Raw genomic sequence first — 23,024 nt, forward strand, 5'->3', positions numbered from 1 at the left:
TCTGTGGTCGTTGCGAATGGACCAAACCATTCATGTAAATAGAGGGGGGGGGATTGTCACTGTACTCGCAAGCCGTTCGCCGTTCGCTTTGGCGTTGCGAATGAACCAAACCATTTCATGTAAATAGAGGGGGGGGGGGATATAATTTTAGATAGATATATAGTACGGGCATATATATAGTACGGGCATGCCCTAGTACAAAACAAAACAAACAAAAAAAAAAACAAAAAAAAATTCTTCTTTTGATTGTTTCTCGAAGAAATACAATGTCGAGGCTTCTGGAAGAGAAAAGATTGGTGTTGTATATTTTACTTTGCATCACCACCACTGCAGGTTCATTACCAAGTGTAACTTGTTACACATGAAACTACCATAGAATAGGCTGCACATGGTGTCAGGAGACGTGAAGTGCTGTATGATTTTATCTAATGTAGTTGAAAGTTGGAACCTCTTAATTTAAATTGTTTTCATTGATGTGCAATAAATGCATTTTGTGTATTTTTTTTCTGTTGGAGTGGATAATAAGAGTGCTTCATGTACATGTGTGCCATTACAGGAGTTTGAAGAACAGATTAAAATGTGGTGCAAGGATGCCGGGGATGACGTCACCTATGAAATAGAGGTGAAGTTGAAAGTTCATAATTTACATTCATGGAAGATATTTTTCTCAATCTTCTCCAGGTTATTAAGATTTTATGAAACGGTATCTTTTGAGGGCAATACGACCAAACTATTAAATATTTGATACACTTCTTCATTGTGCAGCAGGTTGTTGTGATGTTATTTGTGATGAATTAATTTATGATTGTGATGGCGTAATGGGCAGGAGAGGTGTTCTTACCTGGAAAATAAATAGTGGTTCCACAAAGCGAAATACCAGTGGATATATATATATATATATATATATATATATATATATATATATACACACACACACACACACACACACACACACACACACACACACACACACACACACACACACACACACACTTGGCATTTAATATGGAATATATATTTTTTCTTGACTTGGGTTTACTTTCTGAACTCAGTATATCAATCTGGTGAGTTTCTTTTACCCTTCGGTGATGTCTTTGTTGAAAGAACCATGTCACTGATTGTCTTTCGCAGCAAGAAGTCAATAACAGGATTATATCACAGGTGGCGTGACAAAATGTAAGGACAGGTACATTTGACGATTGGCTTCACAATCGGGTATATAAGGGTTGTTGCGTTCTGTATTAGTGGAAAACAACTGCTGCACGTCTACAAAAGTTATTGCCGTTTCCTCTGGAGATGGTCCGTCAACTTGTCAATGCTGTTTGTCATGGAGTGGTGGCTTTACGAAATTCTGGGTTGAAACAGCGTGCTATTGCTCGGCAGTATGGCATCACTCAAGGTCAGGTGTCAAAGATCCTGAAACGAAATGCTCAGAGGGGTGTCCCTACTCCAATACCGAGGCCAGGACGTCCACGCAGAACCACAAGGAGAGATGATCGCCAGCTGCACCGGTTAGTCTGCAATGGCCGTACCAAGTCAGCTAATCGGCTGAGGGTTGAGTGGCAGCAACTGACAAATGTGCCTGTATCCAGAAGGCAAGTCAACCAACGACTGGTTCAAGCAGGCTATCGTGCCAGGCGTCCCCTGAGAAAGCCACGCCTGACCAGACAACACAGCCAGCGCCGATTGCAGTGGGCCAGAGAGCACCGTCAATGGCAGCCAGGACACTGGAATCACGTGACCTTCAGTGACGAGTCTAGATTTCTGGTCTATCGTCAAGATGGCCACGTCCGAGTGCGCAGACAAGTGCATGAAGCCCACAAAGAAGATTGTATAGTGCCAAGAGTCCAAGCTGGAGGTGGTGGGGTGACCGTTTGGGCTGCTTTTCATGCAGGGGGCAAAACTGACCTGGTTGTTCTGAATGGAAACCTGAACCAGTTCAAATACAGGGTCATTCTGGAAGAAGCATTGCTTCCATTTGCTCGTGCAGCCTTTCGAGGAAACTTTGATTCCAAGATGACAATGCACGGCCTCATCGTGCTCGCATGATCCAACACTTTCTTGCTGACCGTGGTGTAGAGCATATGGAGTGGCCTGCCATGTCCCCGGACATGAATCCTACAGAGAACTTGTGGGCAGAATTAACGCGTCAAATCGACAACTTGGACCAGCAGCCCATCTCTGTGCGTGAATTGCAGCAGGCTATTGTCACTGCATGGCAAGCGATTCCTGTCCAAACCTTGGCAAATCTCATGAACAGCATGCCTCGACGTGTACGTGCTCTCCTGAATGCTCGTGGGGGTTACACGAAGTACTGAACTGTAATTTTACTGTCCGTAATCCCAGTCATAATTTAGGTTTTGTTTTTGTTGAAAAAAAATTTGGCTAATGTGCAAAATAAAGAGATACTTCTGTAAAACGTACAGAAGTTTAACACAGTACTGTCCGTGAATTGAGTTCGATATCAGTTTACATCACTTTCAAGGATCAATTTATTTGCTTCGAAATGTCAAATGTGGTTTTTGTTTCTTTTAAAGGTCACATTAACAAAATCTAGAATAATTTCAACATAATTCCAATGAACTTTTGGTTCTAAGTCATCTTGAAAAGTAAGTTCACCCCCACAAAAAAAATATTCCATATTAAATTCCAAGTCTGTATATATATATATATATATATATATATATATATATATATATATATATACAAACATACATACATACATACATACATACATATATATATATTCATATATGTATGTATGTATGTATGTATATATGTATACACATATATAAAGCACCCGGCGTTTCCCGGGTTCTTTTTGAATGAATTTACTACTATAATTCAGCTTTTACTAGCGGCTGTAGAAGATTGACTACGATAATTCAGCTCAGCTTTTAATTGCGAAATGGGTCCAGCCCGGCCGAAGTGGGCCTCAACCGGCCTCGCCACCTAGCCTAAAACCTTCCCGGGGCCTGTCCTGACATTTTTTGTTTCAGAGGTTTCCTCCTATCTTTCACCGTTCAGGAGATTAGCGCGTACAGACAAACAAACAAACAAAAACTTTCTTTTATACAGTGTGTATCAAAAAAAAGGTAATCCGAATTCAAGGGGTTAATATGCAAAGGTTATTTAGTTTGAGAATTTACATGTGGTTTACCAATTATGAAGAGATCCTCAGCTTTCCATTGATGCCTTTCATGCATCATTGCTGTCACACATGACCGAGTACATGTTCATTGAAAATGACAAGTTCAAATCGCATTTTTACAAGTTTGGCTAATCGATGCAAGACAGTTTGAAATGGACGCATTACTTGTCGACTGACAAGTTGATTATGTAAAATTGTTAAGCTGGTCTGGTAATCGTCGGTTGCATCATCCTTTGTTTAAGATGGGTATTTAAGATGGGCCTACAGTGTTTGGGTTTAGAGACAGTCTGAGTCATTGAAAAGATGGTTCAACTTACGACTGAACAGCGGACCTTCGTGGTTACAACTTTTCACCAAACTGGAAGTTTGCAGCGAACTCGTGATGCGTACAGGGAACGTTTCCCAGAACGGGAGCCTCCAGCAGCCAAAACCATCTGGGTGAATGTTAGAAAATACCAAGAGCATGGCACTAGCCTCAACCGCAACAAGGGGAATTCTGGTAGGAGGCGCACTGGGCGATCGGAAATGAACATTGCAGCAGTAAGGCAGCAAGTTTTGGAGAAAGCATCCTCGGGATACCAGCGCGAGACGAAATGGGACGGGATTGCCTTCGGCAACATTCAACCGAATCACAAGACTGGACCTCCACCAACATCCATATCAGATTCACATCCGGCATCAACTTACGCCAGGGGATTTTGCCAGGAGGCTGGTGCTTGCCGGATGGTTGATAGCACGTTGCGAAGCAGATGTCAATTTCCTGCGGTATCTCATTATCGGCGACGAAGCTGCTTTCGCCATGGACGGCAAGGTCAATACCCATAATGTTCTTGAATATGCACCGACAGGACAACCCCCGGAATTTATTATTTTGACACCAACATGAATCGACAAAAGTGGACTGTTTGGTTGGGACTTTGTGGAAGTGGGCAGGTGATCGGACCATTTTTCTTTCAAAGGAATGTCAATGGTAACAGGTATCTGCAGATGATCAATGATGAAGTTTTACCGCAGCTAGAGGAGAACTTTGTGCGACAGGTTTGTGGTGTCTTCAGATATCTCTGGTGGGCCCAAGACGGCGCCCCAGCCCATTGTGTTATCGCTGTCCGAGATCGACTGAGATAACTCTTTGGAGACCGAGTCATCGCCCTCAACCATGCAGTGGAATGGCCACCAAGATCACCTGACCTCACACCATGTGATTATTTCCTTTGGGGACAATTAAAGAACAAGGTGATCCTAACTCCTCCCCGTGATCTTGACGAATTGCAGGGCCGTATTCGACATGAAGTGGATGCTTTGCGCAATGACCCGGCTATGGTGAGACGAGCAGTTCAGGGCATGCTCCGCCGCTGTGAGCTTTGTGTTGAAAGGGGAGGTGGACATGTTGAAGGTGTGGGTGCATAAAGGCCGATCATTCCTGAGAAAAGTTCACATCTGACGTTCATTTTGCACCAATTATCCTGACTTGCATCCATTAGCCAAACTTGTAAAAATGCGATTTGAACTTGTCATTTTCAATGAAGATGTACTCGGTCATGTGTGACAGCAATGATGCATGGAAGGTATCCATGGAAAGCTGAGGATCTCCTCTTAATTAGTGAACCACATGTAAATTGTCAAAATAAATAACCTTTGCATACTAACCCCTTGAATTCGAATTACCTTTTTTTTGATACGCATTGTATTGTTGCGGTTTTGTAAATAAAGGCAACCCCCCTATAGTTAGTTATACCACAACATGTAGCCTCGCTTAGTTAGTTATTTCTTATTAAATGTGAAGTATAGTCTCCTTCCCAGTGTTAGTATGCGTCGAGGCAGGTAGAGTAATGGTAGGCCTCATTGCAGCCTGAAGTGCCATGTCATGGGCCTAGGACAAGTCTAGCAGGCCCGAGGGAGGGCCTGGAGTGCGTGTCCGGTAAGCAGCGAACAGCCAATGTGAGCTAAAGGGAGTGGCCAGTAAGTTACAGCCAATGGGAGCTAAAGGGAGTGGCCAGTAAGTTACAGCCAATGAGAGCTAAAGGGAGTGGCCAGTAAGTTACAGCCAAAGGAGGCTGAAGGGAGTGGCCGAGGACGACCAATAAGGGGCTGTCAAGACACGTCACCCCCTGCGGCCAGTGGAGGCCTGTGGAACATTCGAGTGGGGCTCAGGGGGGGATATAAAAACCCGGGCCGGACCCCCGTTCTCTCTCTCTCTGGCCCGGGACTCTGAACGCTCTCTCTGCCCTGACGACCTCTCTGCCTGGACTCTCTGCACGTGCGCTCTGCCTCGCTGACCTTGAGATACGCTCCTCGGATTCCTGTTACGTTCACGACTGTGATCAATGCCCCTGCCGCGAACATCCTTGGGGGTATCCGCCAAACGAGCCCGTCCGGGCAAACTGCACGAGCGGCCGCACTTTGGGCGCATTCCCCTCTTCCTCCCCTTCCCCGAATGAGTCTGAGGGCCCTTGTCTGGGCACGTAAGTAAGGCCGTTAAGATTCTCCACTGTGTCCCTTTTCTCTGAAAATTGTACATTTGTGAATAAATCCTGTGGTTTGTTTCCAACCTGGCCGTCATCGTCTTTTCACCATTGACCTGGCATTGCACGAATTAAAACCGCTCGATCGGGTTCCATTGTGTTAACGGCACGAGTTACGCGACGCACAAACCGCTCAGGCGTTAAATACCAGCGTGACCATGCGAGGTTCAGTCACCGTTCTCACGGCTGCGTGTGTCGAAGGTACTCGGGTCGTGGCCGTTAACCCTTTTTTTTCCTTTTTTTTTTTGCATACAGAATCGAGGCTCGTGAAAGAGCTAACATTTATCACACAAACAAATCAAACAGACAAACAAACAAAGTATATAAAAAGGGGAGCGGTAGACAAGATGGGGAGAGAAGGGGAAGCACATAAACACAACATTTGAGAGCAGGGACATCGGGAATGTGTAGGAGGGAGAGGGCTTGGGGGGAGGCGGCGTGGGAAGGGGGGCGGGGGGGGGGGGGGAGAAGTATAAACACAAGGACACAAAGGACTTCCAGGAAAGAGGTTGGTATTTCAAAAAAGTGGATTTGGGGTGAAATTTGCGGGGGTAGAAAAGATCAAGGTTTTGGATGGGGGAAGATAAGAGATGGTGGTGAACAGCTGTTTTAAAGACCTGGAGGGAGGAGTGGGATTGAAGAGAGTGAGAGAGTTTGTTCCAGAGGTGGGAGAAAAGAGGAATGAAGGAGTGAAGGTGAGCAGAGAGTCTTGATTTTGGCAGTTTAACCATAAGAGGGTTGCAGGCAGATCTTGTGCGACCTGTCGGAATATTTGGGGGACAGAGCCCAGAGAGAGCTGGAGGAGCAAGGCCGGAGAGGAGTCTGTAGAAGACAGAAAGACCACCAACCTGCCTGCGGTGAGTAAGTGAAAGGCCCTCGGAGGTAGCTTCATCGCGGGAGATTCCAATGATTCTGAACGCTTTGGTTTCAACAGCGTGAAGACGAGCTAGGTGTGAGGCAGGAGCACCAGCCCAGAGGGGGGAACAGTATTTCATTGAGCTGTGGATGAAAGCCATATATGTGGTGAGGAGCTCAGGTGTGCCAAGGAAGGACTTCGCACGACGGAGGATGCCCAGTCGGCGACTGGCTTTGGAGGCCAGATTTGAAATGTGGTTTTCCCAGGAAAGATCATGGCAGATACAACAACAAACACACAACATGCATTTTAAAGGTCATTTTCCCCACTAGAGTGGGGGTTAGCCTTGCGGTCCCCATGACAATCTTCTCCATTTTGCCCTATTTTCTGCATCTCTCCTTGTTAACCCCCTAGCCCGCATTTCTTCTTCCACCATCTTTAGCCAAGTATTTCTCGGTCTTCCCCGTCCTCTACGTCCTTCGCCATTCATTTCCATCACTCTTCTCAACCAGTCACTTTCATCCTTCCTCAACCCATGACCAAACCATCTCAACCTGTTCCTCTTCACAGCATCAATCACATGCTCTATTCCCATCATCTTTCGCAATTCATCATTTGTCTTCCTCTCTCTCAATGATACTCCGCACAGCCGTCGAACCATTCGCATTTCCACCCTTTCCAACCTACGTTGCTGCTCTACGTTCATTACCCATGTCTCGCTCCCATAAATCATAACACTTCTCACACATGCAGCATACACCTTTCCCTTCAGCGTCAACGACACTCCCCTCATCATCAGCACGCCACTCAGTTCCCGAAACTTCTTCCATGCACATCTCACTCAAGCAACCGTTGCCGAGTCTGATCCACCTTCTCCATTCAGCATGTCTCCGAGGTAGCAAAATGTTTTCACACCTTCCAGCTTCACGCCGTCTCCAAGATCCAACTCAACATTTCCTCCATCTGCAGCTCCCTCTGTGCACACCTTACATTTGAATGTAGCTGCCACACTGGTTAATGACCCTCTCAGACCACTACATTTTTGATGAACCCACTCAGCGCACATTGTACATTGAATGGAGTTCACTCCGACACCCTTCCTACACACAGCACAGGGCCACTTCCCAGTTCTTTCCACCTCACCACATGCTTTACCACTTGCCATCACCTTCATCTTTCTGATATTCACCTTCAGACCTTTTGTCTCCATACATTCCTTCCACTTGTTCATCTTTTCCTTCAGTCCATCCATACTTTCCGCAATCAACACCAGATCATCTGCATACAACAACTCCCACGGTAAATCCTCCTTTACGTTCTGAGCCAGCACCTCCATCACAGCTACAAATAGTAGTGGACTTAGTACCGACCCCTGATGCACTCCCACCTTCACCTCAAACTCACCACTGTTCCCGTCCTTCGTCCTTACAGCTGTGCGCGCTCTTTTGTACATTGCCATCACTACTCTGATCAACCATTCCTCCACTCCTAACTTCCTCAATGCCCATGCCACTACTTCACGTGGAACCATATCGAATGCTTTCTCCAGATCAACAAACCCAAGAAACAACTTCTTCCTCTTCTCCATGTACTTCTCCTGCAACTGCCTCACAATGAAAAGCGCGTCTGTCATTCCTCTTCCTGGCATAAATCCAAACTGAATTTCGTGGATCTTCACTTTCTTCCTTATCCTCCTCTCCAACACCCTTTCCAATACCTTCATTCCATGCTCCAATAACTTTATCGCTCGGTACGAGCCACACTCCAGAGGGTCACCTTTCCCCTTGTATAGAGGGACGAGGGTACTCGGTTCCCAATCCACTGGAATGCGGCCTTCTTTCACCACCAGATTACAGATCTCTGTCATTCTCTTCACACCCCAACTTCCTGCTGCCTTCAACATATCTCCCACAACTCCCGTCGGCCCTCCCGCTTTTCTACCCTTCATTGCTTTTATCACTTCCTCAACTTCCTTCTCAGTTATCTTCTCTGCCGCTCCTAAAACTGGGTTACTCTCTATGTTGCCATCCCATTCATTCTCTGTATTCAACAGCATTTCCATATATCTTTACCATCTTCCTTTACTTCCATCTGGGTCGACAACGATTTGTCCCACTTCATCCTTCAAGCAACTCACCCCCATCACATCACACCTCTCTTTCGCTATCTGCTTTGCAATCCTCAATACTGCTTTCTGACCCTCTTCCGAATCCAAGCGTTCTCCGAACATTTTCCTACATGCCTCCTTCGCCTTTGCTACCTCTTTCTTTGCAGCCTTCCTGTCTGCCTTATAACTTTCATGCTCTGCTGTTTCTGCTCCCGTACCCGTCGCCTTCTGCCACTCCTTCAACTTCTTCCTCTTCTCGTCAATCCTCTTTCCAACTCTGTCATCCCACCACCATGTTTCCGAGTGCCTCGGTGGTCCTTTTGTCCATCCACATACCTCACCAACGGCTCCCAACAGACTAGCTTTCATTGACATCCAACCACTTTCAAGCTCAACCACATCATCCTCGACCCTACTCAGCCTCTCTTTTAATGCCTCCCTTGCTGTCACATCGGTGGTCCTTACATCTGTCATGGCAGATAGTGAGACCCAAAAGCTTGAGTTGCAGAACTTATTGGAGAGGATTATTCAGAAAGTGGATGGGAGGGTTGTCCAGTCGGTCTTTTCGGAGAGACATCGTAAGAGTGTGAGATTTGTCAGGATTGAAAGACATGTTCCACTTGTATGCCCAGTCTGTGATTTTGTCCAGGTCTGCAGAGAGTGAGGAGGCTGCAGACTGCGGATCTGAGGGATGAGGAATGGAGCGGCAGAGAGTAGAGTCATCAACAAAGAGATAGAGAGGTTTTTCAAGCGAGTCGGAGAGATCATTGATGAAGACCAGAAAAAGCACAGGGCCCAGAACACTGCCTTGGGGAACTCCAGCCTGAACATGAAAAGGAGATGAGAGAAACCCATTCAGGGCCACACGTTGACTACGACTAGAGAGGAAGTCCGCCAGCCATGTGTGGAGATTTCCATGGATACCAAAGGAGGAGAGTTTGGTGAGCAGAGCGGGTGCCAGACCGTATCGAAGGCACGTGATATGTCAAGGGAGACAGCTCTAATGTCCTGTTTGGCATTGAGGACCTCCATCCATTGTTGAGACAGCAGAAGCAGCATGTCCAGAGTAGAGTGACCTGGTCTGAAACCAAATTGATGATCAGAGATCAAGCCATTGGAGAAGAGGAAAGATTTCATATCCGAAGCAATGATCGATTCCTTGATTGGGAGAATTGGGAGAAGGCTGATTGGTCTGTAGTTGCTAGGATCTGTTTTTGCACCTTTTTGTGTAAAGCGGTGATATTGGCTGATTTCCAAGCAGATGGCAGATGACCTTGAGCAAAAGAGAGGGTGAAGACAACAGAGAGAGGGAGTGAAAGAGCGGAAGAACAGGATTTTAGGACCCGTGAGCTGATGCCGTCAGGTCCAGTTGCAGAATCAGAGTCGGGGGTTGACAGAAACTTTTCCACCTTGTCAGGAGGAAAGGACACAGAGTCCAGGAGCAGCTGGGTTCGACTGGGTATGGTGGGTACAGAGGGATGGGTTTGGGACACAAGATTTAGAGGCAAATACAGAGTTGAGGCATTCAGCTTTTTCACGTGCGGAGTCAGCTGTGTAGCCATTTGAGGTAAGGGAGGGGATGGAGGGGGAACAAACACCAGAAACAGATTTGACCAGACGCCACCAGGATTTGGAAGAGGGAGACAGATAAGAGAGTTCGGTCTTGAGAACGGAGAGATATTGTTTCCTGGCTCTCCTGAGGGTGGAGACACACTTGTTTCGAGCTTTGTGAAAGGAAATGAGATTTGCTTCCGTTGGATTTGCTTTCCAGGAGACGAAGGCAAGTTGTTTCTGGGCAACAGCCTCACCACAAGATTCCATGTACCATGGACGGGAGGAAGGGTATGACAACTGAAGACGAGATGGGATAAATCTGTGCATGAGAGAGCAATTTACTTCGGAAGAATTCCCAGGATGAGTTGATGTCAGAGGCGGTAGAGATGGGAGACCAGTCCAGATGATTGATGGCTGCTTGAAGACCGTGCGAGTTGGCCTGAGTGAAATGCCAGATTCGTCGATGCTGAGGAGGCTCCCTGAGAATGGTCAGAGAGATGTCCACTTTAACAAGCACATGATCAGATGAGCCGATTGGAACAGAAGAAGAGCAGCAGACGTTTTCAGGGAAGTTATTCATAACCAAGTCCAGAAGAGAAGATGCTCCGTTGACTGAGATCCGGGTCGGGAAATTGACAGATTGTGTCAGTCCCAGTGAGTCGCAGAAGTCCTTTGCTGAGGAGCCATGGCTGGTGAGAGAGGTACCCACACCCAGCCAACTGGCATGGTGACAATTGAAATCACCACATATGAGGAAGAGAGAGTTTGGACGAGTAGATAGAAGTTGGTCCATATTATCAGACAGCGAGATGTAGATGGAGTCATCATTGTTTGGTGGACGGTACAACACACATATGAACAAGAGGTGGGAGCGAATGGGGAAGCCGTAGCCAGAGGTATTCCTGGGGGTGGGGTGGAGAGACCACCGGCATACATACACACACACACACACACACGCGCGCACACACACACACACACACACACACACACACACACACACACACACACACACGGATACTTTGAGACCTGGGAGGGCTCCGTTCCACCTTCTGAAACCCGCATGTGGAGATGACAACCAGCAAACACACACCAACGCAACGCACACACACACTATGATATATTGTTTACATCGTTAAATGCACTAAAGTGATTATAACTCTGATGTTTGAATGTTTTGATTTTACTTTTTACAGAAAACACCCAAAGCCCAGTTAACATCTACCAGCCCATCAGATCCTTGGTGGAAGGCCTTTTCGTCTGCGTGTGTGGAAAAGTAAGTTTGACTGTGTGTTTCAGAAATTTTTATCATTCCTTATGTATTGTACACCACTCCTTTCCTATACCATCTCCAGGTGCTGCATAACGTCATCGCCGGGCACCGAAGGGGGCTCGGCAGTGACGCACGCTGAAAGAGAGTACTCATTTTTCACTCTGGTTGTTTTCTTGCTTTCTTGTTGTACACCGCACCTTTCCTATGCCATCTCCAGGCATTGCAAATCGTCATTGCTGGGCACCGAAGGGGGCTCGGCAGTGACGCACGCTGAAAGGGAGTACTCAGTTTTCACTCTGGTTGTTTGTTTGTTTGTTTTCTTTCTTTCTTTATTTCTTTCTTTCTTGTTTGTTTGTTTGTTTGTCCGGGCGATATCTCAGCCATCCTTTGAGCGAGGAAGCTGAAATTTTAGCACAATCGTGAGCAAGTCCTTTGTCAGAAACTGTATTTTTTGTTTTTTGATGAATCAATTAATTGAGGAGTTATTTAATTATTAGTGATTAATTTAGTACTTATTTAATTAATCAAATTTCCTTTCTCTTCTGACCATTAACTCAGGCACCTTTTGAGTTAGGAAGCTGATATTTGGACATGCCAATGACCAGGTGATTTGGCTGCAAAGGCTATTTTTGATTTATTAATTAATCAATAAATCAATTAGTCGATTAATTATTTAATTATTCGATTAATGACTAACATTTTTTTTTAAGTTACAGATTCTGATGAAATGGTGGTGGTTTATGTGTTCTCTGACCGAATTGATTAATAATTTAATTTTTTCATGATTATTGTACACCGCTCCTTTCCTATGCCATCTCCAGGCATTGCAAATCGTCATTGCTGGGCACCGAAGGGGGCTCGGCAGTGACGCACGCTGAAAGAGAGTACTCCGTTTTCACTCTGGTTGTTTGTTTTCTTGCTTTCTTGTTTGTTTGTTTGTTTGTTTGTTTGTCCGGACGATATCTCAGCCATCCTTTGAGCTAGGAAGCTGAAATTTCGGCACAATAGTGAGCACGTCCTTTGTCAAAAACCATATTTTTTGTTTTTTCATTAATCAATAAATTGAGGAGTTATTTAATTATTAGCGATTAATTAAGTACTTATTTTACTATTATTAATTACTTATTAATTACTTATTATTACTTATTAATTAAGTACTATTAAGTACCTCTAAAGGTGGTTATAATTAAGTACTTATTTAATTAATCAAATTTCCTTTCTCTTCTGACCATTAACTCAGGCACCTTTTGAGTTAGCAAGCTGATATTTGGACGCCAATGACCAGGTGATTTGGCTGCAAAGGCTATTTTTGATTTATTAATTAATCAATGTATCGATTAATTATTTAATTATTCGATTAATTACTAAAAAAAAAAAATTTTTTTCAGTTACAGATTCTGATGAAATGGTGGTGGTTTATGTGTTCTGTGACCGAATTGATAAATAATTTTATTTTTTTATGATTATTATTTATTTATTTTCATTATTAATTATTTATTTATTTTCTTTCTTATTTGGACAATATCTCAGGCACCTTTTGAGCTGGGAAGCTAATATTTGGACATGACAGTGACCAAGTGATGTGGCTATCAAGGATATTTTTGATTTATTGATTAATCATTTAATCGATTAATTATTTATTGAGTAATCAATTAATTAATTATTTTTTATAAATGACTTATTTAATTATATTTCTAAAAGATACATCTTCGGATGAAGCACTAGTGGTTTAGTTATGCTATTAGCCAATTGATTATGAAAATATTTTGTGATAATCTTTTATTGATTTTAATTTTACAATTAATCAATCAATTAGTGTACAACTCTCCCTCCCAATGCAGCCTCAATGAGCTGCACTGCGGTATTGCCGGGCGCCATAGACGCCCCAGCAATGCCGCGCTGTAGGATATTTAATTATTTGGCAAGGGGGCGGTGTACTTTGAATGTATCTGTACTTGTTATTTATTTATTTTCATTATTAATCATTTATTTATTTTCTTTCTCATTTGGCCAATATCTCAGGCACCTTTTGAGCTGGGAAGCTAATATTTGGACATGAGTGACCAAGTGATGTGGCTATCAAGGATATTTTTGATTTATTGATTAATCAATTAATCAATTAATCTATATAATCATGGCGTAAGGACTCGACTTTGTTATCCCTTTTACGCCACACCCAGTGACCCGATGCGCACGGCACTAATGGATTTACGATCTACGAACCGCGCCCTTTGTTTATCACGTACAGCCATACTCGAAAAATCTGAATTAGCCGACGTTGAGGCCCAAAAGCATCCGATTAACTGCCGATACGACGCCATCGTATTGGCGTCTGCTGGGCGAAGGCGAAGCAAGCCGTCCGCTGATTGGACAGGCGAATGCGAAAGCAAGCCGTCCACTGAGTGGACAATCCAGAGCATGCATTTGTGCCGGTGATCGTTGTTCATATACGCACTCTTCATTCTCATCTTTCTTCCTCACTCTTATTCGGACAAGCAAATTCCCTATGCCATCCATAATGGTACACTCTATCGATACACCACATCCTCCCTTCCGTGGATGTTCCACGGGTTTCGGCTAGTTATTTCATTATTATCGATTAATCACAAAAAAAATAAAAAAATTCAGTTACAGATTCTGATGAAATGGTGGTGATTTATGTGTTCTGTGACCGAATTGATTAATAATTTAATTTTTTAATGATTATTATTTATTTATTTTCATAAATAATCATTTATTTATTTTCTTTCTCATTTGGCCAATATCTCAGGCACCTTTTGAGCTCGGAAGCTAATATTTGGACATGACAGTGACCAAGTGATGTGGCTATCAACGACATTTTTGATTTATTGATTAATCATTTAATCGATTAATTATTTATTGATTAATTGATTAATTATTTATTGATTAATCAATTAATTATTTAATTTTGTTATTAATGACTTATTTAATTAAATTTCTAAAAGATACATCTTCGGATGAAGCACCAGTGGTTTTGTTATGGTATTAGCCAATTGATTAAGAAAATATTTTGTGGTAATCTTTTATTGATTTTAATTATACAATTAATCAATCAATTAGCATACACCTCTCTATGAGCTGTACTGCGGTATTGCCGGGTGCCAGCGGCGCCCCGGCAATGCCGCGCTGTAGGATATTTAATTATTTGGCATAGGGGCGGTGTACTTTGAATGTATCTGTACTTGTTTTCTCGTTTGTTTGTTTGTCCGGGCGATATCTCAGCCATCCTTTGAGCTGGGAAGCTGAAATTTCGGCACAGTAGTGAGTAAGTCCTTTGTCAAAAACGGTATTTTTTGTTTTTTGATTAATAAAATAATTGAGGAGTTATTTAATTAATTAGCGATTAATTAAGTACTTATTTAATTAATCAAATTTCCTTTATCTTCTGACCATTAACTCAGGCACCTTTTGAGTTAGGAAGCTGATATTTGGACATGTCAATGACCAGGTGATTTGGCTGCAAAGGCTATTTTTGATTTAATAATTAATCAATTAATCAATTAATCGATTAATTATTTGATTATTCGATTAATGACTAAAAAATTTTTTTTTTTAAGTTACAGATTCTGATGAAATGGTGGTGGTTTATGTGTTCTCTGACCGAATTGATTAATAATTTAATTTTTTTATGATTATTATTCATTTATTTTCATTATTAATCATTTATTTATTTTCTTTCTCATTTGGCCAATATCTCAGGCACCTTTTGAGCTCGGAAGCTAATATTTGGACATGACAGTGACCAGGTGATGTGGCTATCAAGGATACTTTTGATTTATTGATTAATCAATTAATCAATTAATCAATTAATTATTTAATTATTATCGATTAGTCACGAAAAAAAATAATATTCAGTTACAGATTCTGATGAAATGGTGGTGGTTTATGTGTTCTGTGACCGAATTGATTAATAATTTAATTTTTTAATGATTATTATTTATTTATTTTCATTATTAATCTTTTATTTATTTTCTTTCTCATTTGGCCAATATCTCAGGTGCCTTTTGAGCTGGGAAGCTAAATATTTGGACATGACAGTGACCAAGTGATGTGGCTATCAAGGACATTTTTGATTTGTTGATTAATCATTTAATCGATTAATTATTTATTGATTAATTGATAAATTATTTAATTTTGTTATTAATGACATTTAATTAAATTTCTAAAAGATACATCTTCGGATGAAGCACTAGTGGTTTAGTTATGCTATTAGCCAATTGATTAAGAAAATATTTTGTGATAATCTTTTATTGATTTAAATTATACAGTTAATCAATCAATTAGCATACACCTCTCTTTGAGCTGTACTGCGGTATTGCCGGGCGCCCCGGCAATGCCGCGCTGTAGGATATTTAATTATTTGGCATGGGGGCGGTGTACTTTGAATGTATCTGTACTTGTTTTCTTGTTTGTTTGTTTGTCTGGGCGATATCTCAGCCATCCTTTGAGCTGGGAAGCTGAAATTTCGGCACAATAGTGAGCAAGTCCTTTGTCAAAAACGGTATTTTTTGTTTTTTGATTAATCAAATAATTGAGGAGTTATTTAATTAATTAGCGATTAATTAAGTACTTATTTAATTAATCAAATTTCCTTTCCCTTCTGATCATTAACTCAGGCACCTTTTGAGTTAGGAAGCTGATATTTGGACATGCCAATGACCAGGTGATTTGGCTGCAAAGGCTATTTTTGATTTATTAATTAATCAATTAATCAATTAATCGATTAATTATTTGATTATTCGATTAATGACTGAATTTTTTTTTTTTAAGTTACAGATTCTGATGAAATGGTGGTGGTTTATGTGTTCTCTGACCGAATTGATTAATAATTTAATTTTTTTATGATTATTATTTATTTATTTTCATTATTAATCATTTATTTATTTTCTTTCTCGTTTGGCCAATATCTCAGGGCACCTTTTGAGCTGGGAAGCTAATATTTGGAAATGACAGTGACCAAGTGATGTGGCTATCAAGGATATTTTTGATTTATTGATTAATCAATAAATCGATTAATTATTTAATTGTTCGATTAAGTACTAAAAAATTATTTTTTTTCAGTTACAGATTCTGATGAAATGGTGGTGGTTTATGTGTTCTGTGACCGAATTGATTAATAATATAATTTTTTAATGATTATTGTTTATTTATTTTCATTATTAATCATTTATTTATTTTCTTTCTCATTTGGCCAATATCTCAGGGCACCTTTTGAGCTGGGAAGCTAATATTTGGAAATGACAGTGACCAAGTGATGTGGCTATCAAGGATATTTTTGATTTATTGATTAATCATTTTATCGATTAATTATTTATTGATTAATCGATGAATTATTTATTGATGAATCAATTAATTATTTAATTTATTATTTATGACTTATTTAATTAAATTTCTAAAAGATACATCTTTGGATGAAGCACGAGTGGTTTAGTTATGCTATTAGCCAATTGATTAAGAAAATATTTTGTCATAATCTTTTATTGATTTTAATTATACAATTAATCAATCAATGAGCATACACCTCTCCCCCCCAAAGCATGCCTCTATGAGCTGCACTGCGGTATTGCCGGGCGCCTGAGGCACCCCGGCAATGCCGCGCTGTAGGATATTTAATTATTTGGCATGGGGGCGGTGTACTTTGAATGTGTCTGTACTTGTTTTTGTTGTTTTTTTGTCCGGGCGATGACTCAGCCATCCTTCAAGCTTGGAAGCTGAAATTTCGGCACAATAGTGAGCACGTGCTTTGGCAAAAACGGTATTTTTTGTTTTTTGATTTTTCAATTAATATGAATTACTTAATTATTATCGATTTATTAATCACTTATTTATTTTCTTTGTCATCAAAGCAATATCTCAGGAACCTTTTGAGCTAAGAAGCTAATATTTGGACATGACAATGACCAAGTGATTTGGCTGTAAAGGGTATTTTTAATTTAGATTAATCAATTAATCTATTAATTATTTATTGATTCATTAATTAATCTGTTGATTAATTTTTCCGATTAATAAATTATTTAATTATTTTTCAAAAGGTTACAGCTTCGGATGAAACACTGATGGTTTAGGTATGCTATTAGCCAATTGATTAACAGATTAATTATTTTACGATTACTATGCTTATGTGTAGCACCACCTCACTGCAGGTCTCGTCGTTTCCAGAATTCCAGTTGTTATACTGGCTTAACCGTTAAGGTGGCTGGCTTGAGAGCTTGCGATCCTGAGTTTGAGCCCGTCAGCCACTGAATTAACACCACATCAGTTGACTCAGCCTGTCATTCTTCCGAGTTCGGCAAAATGAGTACCAGATGACTGGTTATAGTGAGGCATTGCATAGGCTTGCATATCTGGATATCTGCATAGGCATGCATATCTGCATAGGCATGCACCCTCAGAAAATGATGCAACCAGCAGCCATAGGCTGCACAAAACCACCATCATTTCCAGAGAAATGACAATGCATTGCCTGGGGTTTTCAGGGTGGGGGGTATGGGGTTTGCAGAGTGAGAGACATGGGGTTTGCAGGGTGGGCAGTAGGGGACCATGGGCCTTGCAGGACCGGGGGGAGCGGAAATATATGGAGTGCACAGCCGTGAGGGGCTGATCCGACTTGTTGTTTAAGTAGAAGGAAGGAATTACAATGAGGATGGTAATATAAATGGTAAGAGATGACGGGAAGAAGGAAGGATGAATGAATGAATGAGTGTGTGAGTGAGGTTTTAAATGGGTAAGTCACGGCTGCTGAGCCAAAGCACAGGAAGTCAAAATAACCAAACACGGTCATGCAAGAAGACCCTGCAATGAGCACATTCTACCAACGATGGACACCAACAGAAATGGACAACAACCAACAGCAGCAGAAATAAATCGGGAATGGTGTACTTGGCTTTGGAAGCGAGTCGTTCAGAACAGAGAAGAAAGCACTCCGCCACCAGAAACTCTGCATTGTTAGATTCTCTAACTTGTTTTCATTTTGAATTGTGAACCCATGCAGTACAGCTCTTTTATTGTACCATCATATATCAATTTGTATTCTAAATAAGTTTGTTTAATCTGCCCTTGCCACACAACAGCTAACTGTGTCTATTTTATTCCTCAGGGGCGTGAAACTGCAAGTTGAAATATTTATGGGTGCAACTGATAGCAGATACCTTCGTAAGGTAAGGGTGAATAATCATATTTGTGTGTGCGCATACACACACACACACACACACACACACACACACACACACACACACATATATATATATATACACACACACACACACACAGGCACACAGATGCACACACACACACACAGACACACACACAGACACACACACACACATACGCGCACACATACACACACATATATATGCACACACACACACACACACACACACACACACACACACACACACACACACACACACATATATATATATATATATATATATATATATATATATATATATACATACACACACATACACACACAGACGCACATGCACACACAGACACGCACACGTACACACACACACACACACACACACACACACACACACACACACACATGTTATTCGACATGCGTTTGGGACGCGGCCTGGCCATGCAGCCTTGAGGGCTTTATCAGCTCCATCCCGTTGAGAGTGGGACCGAGCTTTGGTGTCGTCGAGGACTGTGCTAAATACAGGTTGTTCCAAAAGACCCGGCCAAATTTGGTTGTTTATATATTTAGAACCACAAATAATACGATACCCTTTGGTTTATAATATATAAAAAAGTTTATAATATAATATAAACCAAAGGGTATCGTTGTATCATTTGTGGTTCTAAATATATAAACAACCAAATTTGGCCGGGTCTTTTGGAACAACCAGAAACTTTTAAAATTTTGTGAAACTACCTTGTATTTGGGTCCGTCATTTGGTTTGAGTTCCTGCAGAATCTAGTACGAGGAAGAATAAAACGGAAAGATGACACAAATCTGGAAATACAACTACCGACAGGTATTGCCGACAAAAAGATGACACAAATCCGGAAATACACTTACCGATAGGTATTGCCGACAAAATGACGAAAAGATGACAAATCTGGAAATACAACTACCGACGGGTATTGCCGACAAAAAGATGACGCAAATCTGGAAATACAACTACTGACAGGTATTGCCGACAAAAAGATGACACAAATCTGGAAATACAACGACCGACAGGTATTGCCGACAAAAAGATGACACAAATCCGGAAATACAACTACTGACAGGTATTGTCGACAAAAAGATGACACAAATCCGGAAATACAACTACTGACAGGTATTGTCGACAAAAAGATGACACAAATCCGGAAATACAACTACTGACAGGTATTGCCGACAAAAAGATGACACAAATCTGGAAATACAACGACCGACAGGTATTGCCGACAAAAAGACAAAAAGATGACACAAATCTGGAAATACAACGACCGACGGGTATTGCCGACAAAAAGATGACGCAAATCTGGAAATACAACTACTGACAGGTATTGCCAACAAAAAGATGACACAAATCCGGAAATACAACTACTGACAGGTATTGCCGACAAAAAGCTAACACAAATCTGGAAATACAACGACCGACAGGTATTGCCGACAAAAAGACAAAAAGATGACACAAATCTGGAAATACAACGACCGACAGGTATTGTCGACAAAAAGATGACACAAATCTGGAAATACAACGACCGACAGGTATTGTCGACAAAAAAATGACACAAATCTGGAAATACAACGACCGACAGGTATTGCCGACAAAAAGATGACACAAATCCGGAAATATAACTACTGACAGGTATTGTCGACAAAAAGATGACACAAATCCGGAAATACAACTACTGACAGGTATTGTCGACAAAAAGATGACACAAATCTGGAAATACAACTACCGACGGGTATCGCCGACGAAAAGATGACACAAATCTGGAAATACAACTACTGACAGGTATTGCCGACAAAAAGATGACACAAATCCGGAAATACAACTACTGACAGGTATTGCCGACAAAAAGATGACACAAATCCGGAAATACAACTACTGACAGGTATTGCCGACAAAAAGATGACACAAATCCGGAAATACAACTACTGACAGGTATTGCCGACAAAAAGACAAAAAGATGACACAAATCTGGAAATACAACGACCGACGGGTATTGCCGACAAAAAGATGACGCAAATCTGGAAATACAACTACTGACAGGTATTGCCAACAAAAAGATGACACAAATCCGGAAATACAACTACTGACAGGTATTGCCGACAAAAAGCTAACACAAATCTGGAAATACAACGACCGACAGGTATTGCCGACAAAAAGACAAAAAGATGACACAAATCTGGAAATACAACGACCGACAGGTATTGTCGACAAAAAGATGACACAAATCTGGAAATACAACGACCGACAGGTATTGTCGACAAAAAAATGACACAAATCTGGAAATACAACGACCGACAGGTATTGCCGACAAAAAGATGACACAAATCCGGAAATATAACTACTGACAGGTATTGTCGACAAAAAGATGACACAAATCCGGAAATACAACTACTGACAGGTATTGTCGACAAAAAGATGACACAAATCTGGAAATACAACTACCGACGGGTATCGCCGACGAAAAGATGACACAAATCTGGAAATACAACTACTGACAGGTATTGCCGACAAAAAGATGACACAAATCCGGAAATACAACTACTGACAGGTATTGCCGACAAAAAGATGACACAAATCCGGAAATACAACTACTGACAGGTATTGCCGACAAAAAGATGACACAAATCCGGAAATACAACTACTGACAGGTATTGCCGACAAAAAGACAAAAAGATGACACAAATCTGGAAATACAACGACCGACGGGTATTGCCGACAAAAAGATGACGCAAATCTGGAAATACAACTACTGACAGGTATTGCCGACAAAAAGATGACGCAAATCTGGAAATACAACTACCGACGGGTATCGCCGACGAAAAGATGACACAAATCTGGAAATACAACTACCGACGGGTATCGCCGACAAAAAGATGACACAAATCCGGAAATACAACTACTGACAGGTATTGCCGACAAAAAGATGACACAAATCCGGAAATACAACTACTGACAGGTATTGCCGACAAAAAGATGACACAAATCCGGAAATACAACTACTGACAGGTATTGCCGACAAAAAGATGACACAAATCCGGAAATACAACGACCGACAGGTACTGCCGCCAAAAGATGACACAAATCCGGAAATACAACGACCGACAGGTATTGCCAACAAAAAGACGACACAAATCCGGACATACAACGACCGGCAGGTACGAGAAACAATAAAAGGAAAAGACAATATGATTCCGGACGGTATCTCTCCCTTTTGATGTTGGTTGTTTGAGTACAGAACGAATCATCCTTTGATGAGGAACCTGTAATTTTCTTTGTTAGTCTTGTCGCTTTCTTTCTTTTTTTTGATAAAAGGACAATGCCATGCCGTGTGTTATGCAGTTGGGTTATCCAGCCATTGGCTTCTCTCCGATGAACCACACACCTGTTCTTCTACACGAAAACGACGAGTTTCTCAATGAGCGAGTGTTCCTGCGTGGGATTGACATCTACGCGGCCATCATTCCAGCCCTTGCCAGTGTTCCACCATTTCCTGGAGAAGGCTAAGCTTTGCTTGTGAAACCGTTTTGGATGAGGTTGTTTTGTCATATGTTATCCATTGTTATTAATCATTAAATCCATTTTCTGCCATCTTTCTTCACCATCATGGTGTTGGCTTAGCGGTTAGGGTGCCGGCTTGGGATTCTAGGATCCTGGGTTCGAATCCCGGTCGATCGTTGAATTAACGCCAGGGGGGTTGACTCAGCCTGTCATCCTTCCGAGGTCGGCTAATTGAGTACCAGTTCACTGGTAATTCCCTGTTTGTCGTAAAAAGGCGACAAAAAGGGTTGGTGGCAGGAAGGGCATCCGGCCGTAAATAAAACATTGCTTCAAAAAGGGGACAAAAAAACAACAACCACGGTGCCCCAAAAAGGCCAACCCCCGCCTTGCGGGGAAAAATGGCCTCTAAACGGTGGGTTTTTTTTTTCTTCACCATCATCTCATGGTGGTTTCTGTCCTTGTTGAACGATCCCACCTTTCCATCCATTTGGTTTCTTTCATTTCTTGCTGTTTTCATTTTTTTTGCTTGACATATAACATATGTCCTCTTGTTCCATCCTCCCCACTCTCAACACAATACCACGTGATTCTTTGCCATGTTACCAATCTCATTGCTGCTCTTGGTTTAAGGCTTCATCAGCAAAATAAAAATTGTTCATTTAAATCTTATGAAACTGAAGTGAATAAGGAGCATGAGGGTTTCAACACGACACAATATATACATTCAGTGGCAGAAGATAAAGTCGAAGAGGTGAGAAAACAAAGACAGAAGAAGAAAAAGATAAAAGCGGATGATTTCTCCCAGTTCCGCCATGTCGGTGTAATGATATTTTTTTAAAATCTACTCATGGGGAAGGATTGATTCAAAGA

General features: G+C 41.6%; 1 protein-coding gene across 2 annotated transcripts in view; it reads left to right on the plus strand.

Moving 5' to 3' along the window:
• ACY1 (aminoacylase 1) overlaps positions 1–22,245 on the plus strand; it is a 203,111-nt gene extending 180,866 nt beyond the window's left edge. For both annotated transcript variants that reach the window (XM_078766843.1, XM_078766844.1), the window contains 4 exons: positions 557–622; positions 11,384–11,463; positions 18,578–18,638; positions 21,996–22,245. In XM_078766843.1, the coding sequence (XP_078622969.1) occupies positions 557–622; positions 11,384–11,463; positions 18,578–18,638; positions 21,996–22,160 (372 nt within the window). In that variant the 3' untranslated portion in view covers positions 22,161–22,245. The remainder of the gene's footprint in view (positions 1–556; positions 623–11,383; positions 11,464–18,577; positions 18,639–21,995) is intronic.
• The last annotated feature ends 779 nt before the right edge of the window (positions 22,246–23,024 follow it).

Source organism: Myxine glutinosa, chromosome 12, assembly GCF_964187855.1.
Source record: "Myxine glutinosa chromosome 12, kmMyxGlut1.1, whole genome shotgun sequence".
Lineage (NCBI taxonomy): Eukaryota > Metazoa > Chordata > Myxini > Myxiniformes > Myxinidae > Myxine > Myxine glutinosa.